Raw genomic sequence first — 12,500 nt, 5'->3', positions numbered from 1 at the left:
GAAATCCATGCAGACAAAACCAAAATGATGACCAACAACAACAGTGGCATCCGCTCAGACATCAGTCTGGCATCAAAAGGTGAGACTACTGCGTTCACTTGTCGTGTCAATCCTTCTCTATGCTTGTGAAACTTGGACTCTCACAGCTGAGCTACAGAGGAGAATACAGAGCATGGAGATGAGATGCTACAGAAGACTCATGGGTATCTCCTACACCCAACATGTCACAAACGAGGAAGTATACGGCAAAAGATCAGCCATGCCATCGGCCCACATGATGACCTTCTGACCGCTGTCATGAAGCGTAAACTGAGGTGGTACTAATGGACACATCACCAGATCCTCAGGCCTTCTGACCGCTGTCATGAAGCGTAAACTGAGGTGGTACTAGGGACACATCACCAGATCCTCAGGCCATGAAGCGTAAACTGAGGTGGTACTAATGGACACATCACCAGATCCTCAGGCCTTGATGACCTTCTGACCACTGTCATGAAGCGCAAACTGAGGTGGTACTAATGGACACATCACCAGATCCTCAGGCCTCGCAAAGACCATCCTGTAAGGCACCGTATACACGAGGAGGCAGGAGAAGAGGGAGACAGAAGAAAAGATGGGAAGATAACATCGGACACACTTGAAACTCAGCGTGGCAACGAGAGCTGCCGAGGACAGAGAGGGATGGAGAGAGAGCTGCCGAGGACAGAGAGGGATGGAGAGAGATCTGCCGAGGACAGAGAGGGATGGAGAGAGATCTGCCGAGGACAGAGAGGGATGGAGAGAGATCTGCCGAGGACAGAGAGGGATGGAGAGAGATCTGCCGAGGACAGAGAGGGATGGAGAGAGCTGGTCAACAGATCGTCTGTGGCGATGACCCAACGACCCCCCATGGTTACGGGATAGGTGAGGAGAGGTGAGGGAACCACTACTGCTGGTCATCAAATTATTGGCTTAGGAATGTGACAAAAATGGGATGAGTAATTGATAGGAAATTACCCCCTGAAATGGATAGGTCACCCCCTAATAAATTAGGGGGTGACCTATCCATTTCAGCAGCTCTGCTTCTGAATCAGCCGATATGAAATATAGTCCTAAATCATTATGTATCATCATTGTCACATTTAGGACATTATGAAATAAGAGGTGGTAGGATGTAAAAGTAGAGCATTGTACCTGGTAAATTGTATATATTTTTTCCTATATTTAAAATGTTTTTCTAAGCCTAGAGAGAGGGTTGTTTTCGGTTGTGGTATTACACCAAAGCAGTGCTTTTGGCCTGGATGGGACATGGTGGATCTTTGCTTATACTCTCGGGTACACATGAGTCATGACTGCCTCAGTGGTTGGCACTGTCAGGTTAGCTATAGGCTGGTGATGGGTTGACACGTACTGTACAGCCAAGCTCCGATACACTGCCAAAGCCGTGCTCTGCACAGAAATGGGTCGGAGGAGGCTGGTGTGTTGATAGAGAGCTCCTGGCATTCTGCAGTGTTCCAAAACAAACACCGGGCCGCTGGGCACAGACGGTCTGGCACACTACAGACCTTATCTCCTCCATACGGCGGCTCTGTGCCTGGGCCAGAGTCTAGTTACCTTATCAATGAGAGACCTTATCTCATCCATACGACAGCTCTGTGCCTGGGCCAGAGTCTAGTTACCTTATCAATGAGAGACCTTATATCATCCATACGACAGCTCTGTGCCTGGGCCAGAGTCTAGTTACCTTATCAATGAGAGACCTTATATCATCCATACGACAGCTCTGTGCCTGGGCCAGAGTCTAGTTACCTTATCAATGAGAGACCTTATCTCATCCATACGACAGCTCTGTGCCTGGGCCAGAGTCTAGTTACCTTATCAATGAGAGACCTTATATCATCCATACGACAGCTCTGTGCCTGGGCCAGAGTCTAGTTACCTTATCAATGAGAGACCTTATCTCATCCATATGACAGCTCTGTGCCTGGGCCAGAGTCTAGTTACCTTATCAATGAGAGACATTATCTCATCCATACGACAGCTATGTGCCTGGGCCAGAGTCTAGTCACCTTACAGACTACAGACCTTATCTCCTCCATAAGGCGGCTCTGTGTCTGGGCCAGAGTCTAGTTACCTTATCAATCAGAGCCACCGTACATGGATCATGTTTAAAATACAGACCACACTACAGACCTTATCTCCTCCATACGGTGGCTCTGTGCCTGGGCCAGAGTCTAGTTACCTTATCAATGAGAGCCACCGTACATGGACCATGTTTAAAATACAGACCACACTACATACCTTATCTCCTCCATACGGTGGCTCTGTGCCTGGGCCAGAGTCTAGTTACCTTATCAATGAGAGCCACCGTACTGTACATGGACCATGTTTAGAGAGACCACAGCTCTGTGCCTGGGCCAGAGTCTAGTTACCTTATCAATGAGAGCCACCGTACATGGACCATGTTTAGAGAGACCACAGCTCTGTGCCTGGGCCAGAGTCTAGTTACCTTATCAATGAGAGCCACCGTACATGGACCATGTTTAGAGAGACCACAGCTCTGTGCCTGGGCCAGAGTCTAGTTACCTTATCAATGAGAGCCACCGTACATGGACCATGTTTAGAGAGACCACAGCTCTGTGCCTGGGCCAGAGTCTAGTTACCTTATCAATGAGAGCCACCGTACATGGACCATGTTTAAAGAGACCACAGCTGCACATATCTCAACATTCAGACACACTCTACAATACGTAACTGGAATATCACTCACTCACTCACATGTCTTTTGCCTAATATACCGTACATCGTACATTGTGTTTGGTGTGTGAGAATATGAATATATATATCACCCCCCCACGTACTGTACACACACACACACACACACACACACACACACACACACACACACACACACACACACACACACACACACACACACACAATGAGGTCAAGATTCAATATGCACGTTATCATCTTCACAAGCACATTTAACAATCTCTGTCAATTAAATCCACGATGGCTTCTAATAAAATCACATTAGCTCAAGTAATTCCGTGTCACAGTGAAATGTGACACACCATACATGGATATGAACATCAGTGGGGAGACGTGGTGGTTTATGGGTTAAGCCCATGTAGCAGCTGGCTCTAAGGATGGAAACTGACCCCCCCCCCCCCCCCCCCCGATATGCCCATATATGGTCCTAGACCTAGACCGATAACGTCAGTATAACATCTGAAAAAATGGACAAGGAAAGACAGATATATAGATCTCCATCATCATATACAAGTCTATGTCTAATTTAAACACAATTTTATAATATAGACTATAGTGGGGGTCCCTGCTTGATCTCTCTCTCAGCTAAGGGGTCCTTGACCTGAAAAACATTGAAGACCCTGGCCTGTCTTAATATGGATATAATCCAGCATTATGCAATTATTAGCCATTTTCTTTTAAAGCACACAACGGAACTACAAGCTCACAACGCGTGGCATACACGCTTGCAGGTCTGCTATTTTAGGCCCGCTACAGCGTTGTGCAGCAGAGTATAAATGAGTCTTCTCTCCTAGAGAAACAGCAGCAGAGAGGACAGTGAAAAAGGTGTGAAACAGTTGAAAAGGTTTCACAACGTCTATTAGCAGCACACCCTGTAGCGTTGGCGTTGTCGTTGTGTGCAGAAGCTTTCTTTAATTACGAAATGATTGCAAATTAATTGCGTCAGAGAGTCGGCGAGAAGAAGAAACATGCAGCTGTGGATCATTATCACCACTGCTGAGCAAACTAATCAACGGACACTTGGACAGAGGGTTTTCTAAAGCCAAGCGTTGCTTCTCTTCAATCTCTTGCATATACTTCTTCTAACTACTTCTGTACTTCTGTAGTGTACTTCTGTAGTGTACTTCTGTAGTGTACTTCTGTAGTGTACTTCTGTAGTGTACTTCTGTAGTGTACTTCTGTAGTGTACTTCTGTAGTGTACTTCTGTAGTCGTGGGTGCTCGTCTGTTGTCTGTACAGCTTGTGTGTTCAGTGACTCTGACGCCGCTGCAGACTACAGAGGACAGAGTCGGCTTTTTATTTTGCTGATGGTGCATTCAATGCGCCTCGGAAACACAGACTATAGGGTGGAATTCGACATGAAAGAAACGGTGCAACCATGGTTTTTACCGATGCAAGCACTCCGCGAACGCTGCATCGCAATTTCACCCGTCAACTGTATCCGATACACAGTGAATGAACCGATGCACTCGCATCGCGCACGTCTGTATCGATTTCCCGATACCGATACGTATCAATTTTTTTCCACATGCCTAGTACAACCCAAGTTTCTTTCTCTCCTTTATTCTATTACTCACATTCTTGAAACTGCAATTATTATCACTTTTGTTTTTTACTTTTGCATTTTATTCTATATCAATTATATCCCAGAAATACTGAAAGATGTGTGGACTATAGTACAGCATACAAGATTTCTCAACAGTGAAGCACTGAGAAAACTGTTTGCGCCTTTCTTCGTCCATTTTTTCCAAACTTGACTACGGTAGCGGTGGTCTAAAAAACATAGGGGGCACTTTGACAGGAAACAGTGCCATATATAGTACTGACGAAGGTCTTAGGACCGAAACGTTTGCTTTTTAATTGCACTTTGAGCACAGAGCACTTTATGAGCATGATAAAATAAAAGAAAACATATTTTCTTAAGTCTCAGTCTAAGGAGTTTTACTTCTATTTTCTATACGGTGAGCGAGTCTTTTTCTATCAAAGATTTCTCAACAGCCATGAATAAAGTTCACACCGACGCTGATTAGCGACGGTAATATACCTGTATATGCCGGCAATTGGGTTTAAGTGTACGACACCAGACATTTGATCCTGTTATAGACGGGAGGCTGACAGGATGTTTATTCATGGCAGAATAACAATGAAGACTCAACGCCGTGTACCTGCGTTATTGACCTCCAGCAACCGCTGCTTCTTCTTCTGCTGTCTCTCTCGCTTCTCTCGCTCAGACTTCTCCTTGGCCGCCTGTGCCCTCCTCGTCTTCTCCTCGGCGTCTCGTCTCCGGTGGTTCTCCTTGAGCGCTTGCTGTGAGGGAAATGAATAGTGAGTGAGTGGAAGACACACACGCTGCAGACAGAGAGATTAGGGTATATGTCGGAGGCAGCTGTCAAAGCTCCGCAGACATCTTTATCACAAGTGCCATTAACCCATTTTGGGCGGGAAGAACCCCTGTTGGTGTTTCTCAAGCATTATGTTATGCTCTAGCTATTGAAAAATAGCAGATCTACAAGCTCGTAGCGTGCCACTCTGCTATCTTTTTAAAATATCGTTAAAATGTGGCGCAAATCATTGAATATATTATTTCAGGGGGAATATTTTTAACTAAAATATTTGCTTCTGGGGGGGGGGGGGGGGGTCCCTGGAACTACATATTTTCAGATGGGGGTCCGTGGCCCAATGGAGATAATTCTGGGGGTCCTTGACATGAAAAAGGTTGAGCACCACTGACATAAACATGGGTTTTTCAGAAGAAATTTTGGATTTAGAAGCCTTGTTTTTAATCGACCTCAGTCCAAAATGTGTTAAAGTCAGAGGACACCTGTTAGGTGCCTCTAGTGCCAACAATACCAGATACAAGACATACAAAGACAAACAGAGAGGTATACTGTAGTAAGAGGAAACAACATAAGATGAGAGAAAGGCTCTGTTGAGTGTTACTTTCACAGAAAATGTTCTGTTCTTTGTGCCTTTCATGCTTGCCCCATTAACATCTGGATTCTTGTAAAGGCTTTCATTCTATTGTCTGGGATGAAAGGTGTAGGTGTTGTTGTCGTTGGAGAGAGACAGGCAAGTGCTAACCGAGGTGGAGAAAGGCTCGTCTGACAGAGCCACCGTTCTGAACTCTGGTTTACAGTTCTCTCTTGTTCTATTGCTGCGCATTGAAGAACAATAGCACAGTGTCATGATACAGACAAGGGAACAATACAGAGAACAAAGATGAGATGCAACATATAATAATAAACGTGGAGGCACAAGTGTGTGACATACAGTATAGCTTTGTAAATAACATATCAGACAAGAGCATATCGTTGCTGTCTGAAGGAAACCACCTAACTCTATTATTTTATTATTATTATTTATTATTTTCTTTTTGGGGTGCATACCAGGGGGACAGTCAGACAGATATTTCGTGAAGCCACTAAGGAAATCGGAACTTCCTGAAAGTTCATTTAATGGCCTGTTGTGGCGCTGTCATTGGGCCCAAAAAACCCCATAGCTCCATAGAGATCCATGTATTTGGGCCCAAATTCACCTAGACTGTATTACCTTAATAAACATGGTCATGAATACTTTCTGCTTCCAGTCACTAGTTTAAAGTCTCATTTCTCACGTCATAATATTCTTTTTGGAAAATTATGGTCCCATTTATTAAAAAAAATACCATAAAGTTGCGTATGTTCTGAGGGGCGTGGCTACCGTTACAGTCTATGATCGGGACCACCCCCCCGCTCGAGTCAAAATAAAAACCAATAAAGAAGAAGGGGAGAAGTCCCGCCTAGTTGTCTGGGCCAGCCAATGGCCAGCTGGGCCCAAACGGAGCCAGCCAATGGCCAGCTGGGCCCAAACGGATCTAGAAAGATGGCGACTTACAGTTCAAGGACTGACAGGCTTCATTTTACGTCCATATCAGACCCGGAGAACGCTTTGTCCATATTTTTTACAGTCTATGGTGCATACTTAGTTTAGACTAGTCATTGGTTAGACATGTGTTAAGGTTAGGTTTAGGTGTGCTGCCCTGTGGGAGGTTAGGTTTAGACTAGTCATTGGTTAGACATGGGTTAAGGTTAGGTTTAGGTGTGCTGCCCCGTGGGAGGTTAGGTTTAGGGTGAGGGTTTGAGATAGGTTGTAGTTGTATAGGACTAATGACTGGTCTAACCAATGACTAGTCTAAACCAAATACTGTCTAAACTAAGTACTGCACTTCTTTTTTTTGCATAAATCAGTGCTATTGAACACCCTGTGTGTTGGTTAAAAAATATATTTAACCAATTAAAAGTAGTAAAAAGCGCTTTGGACAAAACCTCTTAACTCCATTGGACCCTCAGACTGTCTGCTAAAACAACTAACTCCACCACCTCTCCCCCTCTCATGGAAGTAATTGACAATATAAAAAGTCACAACACCAACTTTGATGAGGCAGTATCGCTTTGTTTTCAAAATATACGGTTTTCATTTTCTGAAAGAATATACATTTTGGAGTTACTGTAGGTGATACAGATATTAAAGATGCCATGTGTATGCACGTGTGCAGTACATGTGCGTGAGCTGTTGTCAGCGTCATCATCGAGAGAGCTTCAGCCTCACCTGCTGGTCACTGCTAGTGCGAGCTTTGTCCAGTTGGTCAACAGCAGGTGGGCGAAAACATAATATAGTCTCCCAGCCACACCTTTGGCTTGGCGGAGACAATGATAATATATGAAAAAACTCCCACAGTATAGCTTGCCTTCTTTCCTAGTCTTTGTACAGTGGACATGTGCCACGGACACGAGATCCTGTAGCATCCATCAAGAGTCAGTTCTTAGATAAGATATCTGCTATAGATTAACCAGAGCAGGTGCAGGCTCCATCATCTCTCCCTTCCAGACGGTTGTTAACCCAATTAGGCCTGAGAACGATTCTACACAATGTCTTCTAAAACAGTTTTCTGAAAAAAACATGTTTCTATGTCAGTCGTTCTCATGCGTACCCTCAACAATTATCTCTATTTGGCCACCGACCCCCATCTGAAAATACAGTATGTTGTTCCAGGAACCCCCCCAGAAGCAACGATTTTAGTTTAAAACGTTGGCTCTGAAAGAATATATATTCAAAGCTTTGCACAACATTTTCACGATAAATTTCACAAAAATAGCAGACCTACAAGCTCGTAGTGCGGCACTCGGTGCCGTGCTATGAGCTTGTAGATCTGCTATTTTTCAATAGCTAAATTATAACATAATGTTTAAAATACCAAGAGGGGTTCGCGCCCAAAATGGATTAAACTCACAGTAAGTGGTGTCGATAGCTCCATTATGCCCAAGCTGAGGCAGAGGCTGTGTATGATTTAATAGAGTGCTAGTATGACTGCCACCCTAATCAATAGCCAGGCACTTAGAGCTAGGGAGGCCGGGCTCTTAACAAGCCAATGACTCTCCCCACGTCGGCCCTCCAGGTGCATCACAGAGGCCTGGTGGTCATTCTGAAGAAAAGTCACATCACACAAAGGACATCAAATGGGTGCACAGTGTGTCACACACACACACTGCACACCCAAATACACACCAAACAGCACTGAGTGACAACTATGTGACTACATTTGTTACATATGTTTACGTTTTTGAGTGGTGCAACCAACAGCAATGTCCGTGTCCGCCTATGTATGCGACGTTAATGAGCACGAGTATGACTATTAGTTACAGTAGGGGCACTGTTGTGACAGAAACAGAGAGAGATAGTGCTGTACTGTTGCCTGCTAATATGAGAGAGAGAGAGAGAGAGAGAGAGAGAGAGAGAGAGAGAGAGAGAGAGAGAGAGAGAGAGAGAGAGAGAGAGAGAGAGAGAGAGAGAGAGAGAGAGAGAGGTGGGGGGGGGCAGAGAGGGGAGTTGCAACACTCAGTTCACACGGGTGTGATTTTTCATGTCATATGACATATGACATTATTGGTTGTTGAGTTTGACCCACCGGTTTTGGAGATATGGCTTCTAGAGTAAAGTTCAGAAAACAGCGAGTCGAGAAAACAGGCTTGAAAGGTTCACTTCTGTGGTCTCTAACATTACACCTATACCTAGCTACATGTTTAAGCATTTATTTCATAATTACATGTCAATTTCAGCTCTGACATTTATTTCAGACATGCTCTAGTATGTGAAGAGTCTGTGCTATGAACTCATTTTGGAAAAACATAAATAAAAAAGTGTTTCTCCTCTGGTGAAAAGCTGGAATTTGCACGATGGCAGTCTCTCAGTCAAATCTGGTCACAATTATGGTAAGATGAGGAAAGATGACCGTTTCTCTCGACAACTATATCAAATGATCATTCCTGCTTATTCACTTCTCTGATCTAGTTGCATACTACAGTATCTTGCCACACCGATATCTATATTTATTGTATTCATTATTTGTAGGGGCTCCTGAATCAGCAGCATTATCATAACCACGATGAATGTGCAGAGAACCACAGCCAAACAGAGCTGACGTTCAACAGTGTTTAGGCGTTAGGTTTAGAGAGGATTACGTTTCGATATGGGTTTGGTGTCACGGGCAGGGTAACATTAGCCAATGTGATACAGAGCTTGCAGAAATTGGTACCGGTTCAGGGGACAAAAACTGCTACCTGCAACCTCCCCACATCTGGATGTTATGCATTATCTACCACTGCACCTTCTCAGTACAAACTGTACATTGTGATATATTTGCACGTTGCACACCTATTGCTGTATTCTACTTTTGTTTTGTTGTTCATCTATGTGCTGTATGCGGTCACTGTTTTTAAGTGGTGCAACCACTTCTACATCCAGCATGCAATGTCCGTGTAGCTGTGTACCTGTTTGTGATGTGTGTGTGTGTGTGTACCTGTGTGAGCACGAGTGGTGTTCAAAATTGGAACGAGAGAAGTATGTGACATGGCTGCCACCTGCTGGACGCAAACGATACAGAGAAGAAATTGGAACGATACAGAGAAGAAATTGGAATGATACAAATTGGAACGATACAGAGAACCAATAGACGGGAGTTGCACCACTTGGTTCACACTGGTGTGATTTTTTATTTGTTTATAAGCAATATTGCACAAAACATGAAATTAGCGTACAGTACTGTACGCTCGCCTGAGAACCAAGTCAGCGGGTTTGGAGTACTTCAAGGGGTGGCCATTGATGAGTCCATGAACTCTAACCACTGCGAGGAATCCCACACAGACAGCTAGGGGAGGGCGGAGGAGGTGGGAGATGGGATTGAATAACAATCCATCTCCTGGAGATCGGTGGGAGGTATAGAGGAGATGGTGGGAGGCTGGCAAAGTGTGAGGAAAGGAGAAAAAACTGACAGAGACAATCTGTCTGGTGGCGGGGAGGTCTGGCTAACATCTCTCCAGTAGAATATCCAATCTGAACATGGAAACCACAGGCAGAGAGAGGGGAGAAATTAATATCCAACAGACTGAGGGTTGTATTAACCCATTTTGGGCGGAAAGCCGGAAACCCCTTTTGGTGTTTCATTATATCTTTATCTATTGAAAAATAGCAGATCTACAAGCTCGTTATGAGCTTGTAGATCTGCTATTTTGCCATAGATAAAGCATACCATAATGCTTAAAACACCAACAGGTGTATTCCCACTCAGTCCATTCACATCTACAAATTACATGATCTTGTAGGTCTGCTATTTTTGAAAAAAAACGTGGAAAATCTAGTGCAAATCTTTGAATATATATTATTTCAGAGCGAACGTTTTTAACTCAAATCTTTGCTTCTGGGGGGGGGGGGGTCCCTGGACGCTGGAACAACATATTTTCAGATGGGGGTCGGCGGCAAATTACATATAATCATAATGGGGGTCCTTGACATGAAACTGTTTTGAGCACCACTGACATAGAAACATGAGGTTTTTCAGAAAACTGTCAGGATTTAGAAGACATTTGTAGAATCGTTCCCAGGTCAAAATGGGTTAAAAAGCAGCACAGAAGTTCTATTTTTAAATGAAACCGTCTCCTCCACAACATTAACTCTGATTTGATGGAACGTCTGTGTCGGTTGCTTGTAGCAACATTCAGATTCACAAATGACTTTATCTTAATGGGCTCCCAATCTGCTACATTACAGGCAGAGAATGAGAAAGGATAAATCACTCAGAATACATTTTCAATAATGGACAACTAAGTGAATCCAGGTTACAGACAGACGGTTATGATGCATGCGTAAATATGAAATTAGGCTAAACTTTTAACCCATTTAGGCCTGATGTCACAAAAAAGGCTTTTTTTCTGAAAAACCTCATGTTTCTATATCCGTGGTTTCATGTCAAGGACCCCAAAAAGTATATGAAATATGCCTCCGGCCCCCATCTGAAAATATGTTGTTCCAGGGACCCCCCCCATGGCAGAGGCAAAGGTTTGAGTTAAAAACTTTCGTTCTGAAAAAATATATATTCCAAATTTGTGCCACATTTTCACGATTTTTCAAAAATAGCAGACCTATACAAGCTCATAGCGAGCTTGTAGATCTGCTATTTTTCAATAGCTAAAGTACAACACAACTCTTAAAACACCAAAAGGGGTTCCCGCCTAAAATGGGTTAATGCCCCTCCCCCTGTTTTCTTTCTCCGAGCGCACTCTCATTAAAAAGTCAACCTCAATTACGAAACCGAGATTTAAAGCTAATCGCATCACAACACTCAAGCAAATCTGTATCCTGTCTCCAACTACGCCCGACCACTGTCATATAAGACAGCAATCTAGTTATAGTGCTGAAATCAGCGAGTTTACATTTACAACAACCCTCTGATCGACGGGATTGTTGATTACATTTATGAGAAAATACATCTGTGTACGATAAGGCAGCTGATTGATATTATATGGCTGAGCTTCTATTTTTAATACAAACCCCCAAAGCAAAAGCATGTTATTTGTTGTATTATGTCAGCCTATTGCTAGAATGTGATGCATTATAACAGCTGGAGACTATTACATGAACAACTGTAAGTCGATAGTAATGCATTTTCTCCTGTACTTGTACTTGGTTTCCCTCCAAATGAGGCTTGCGTAACAGTTGTTCTCGACTGTGAGCTGGTACAGATTCATCAGATGTGTCTACGACTCTACAAGGAGGCTAAATTAAGTCTTGGTCAAATCCTACAGGGAGGGTTTGACTCTCGGCAACAGAGTGAAAATAACGATTAGCCCCATAGCAGGTCAATAGAACAAGTTAGCCTGTTTTAAGCTATTTTGGGCGGGAACCCCTTTTGGTGTTTCAAGCATTATGTTATGCTTTAGCTATTGAAAAATAGCAGATCTACAAGCTCATATGAGCTATGAGCTATGAGCTTGTAAGTCTGCTATTTTAGAAAAATCGTAAAAATGTGGCGCAAATCATTGAATATATATTTCAATCATTGAACATTTTTAACTAAAATATTTGCTTCTGGGGGGGTCCCTGGAACTACATATTTTCAGATGGGGGTCCATGGCCCGATAATTCTGGGGGTCCTTGACATGAAAAAGGTTGAGCACCGCTGACATAGAAACATAGATTTAGAAGCCTTTTTTTTTAAATCGAACTCAGTCCAAAATGGGTTAAGCCAGGATCACTTGCACACTTTACAATGACAATGGAGCACAGAAAGAAGCAGTTCAGAGCCCTGTCACAGTGACATTACCCACACCTCTCCTTGTACTTAGACAAATGTATTATTGGGAATATTTCTTTGTGGATATATTGTTATTTTGACCAATCTGTATATGGTACTTTGTGACTTCTTGGTCCCTTAA

The 12,500-nt window shown here is 43.4% G+C and overlaps 1 protein-coding gene across 1 annotated transcript in view; it reads right to left on the bottom strand.

The window, feature by feature from the left end:
* Positions 1-12,500, bottom strand: part of LOC310854503 (protein diaphanous homolog 3-like) — a gene marked incomplete at its 3' end in the record, with an annotated part of 343,448 nt that overhangs the window by 112,607 nt on the left and 218,341 nt on the right. Inside the window, exon 25 of the mRNA XM_083759183.1 lies at positions 4,920-5,061. Within this exon, the coding sequence (XP_083615309.1) occupies positions 4,920-5,061 (142 nt within the window). The remainder of the gene's footprint in view (positions 1-4,919; positions 5,062-12,500) is intronic.

This window comes from Protomyctophum parallelum (genome assembly GCF_964188405.1).
Source record: "Protomyctophum parallelum genome assembly, chromosome: 2".
Taxonomy (NCBI): Eukaryota; Metazoa; Chordata; class Actinopteri; order Myctophiformes; family Myctophidae; genus Protomyctophum; species Protomyctophum parallelum.
This window is presented reverse-complemented; position numbering and strand designations above follow the sequence as displayed.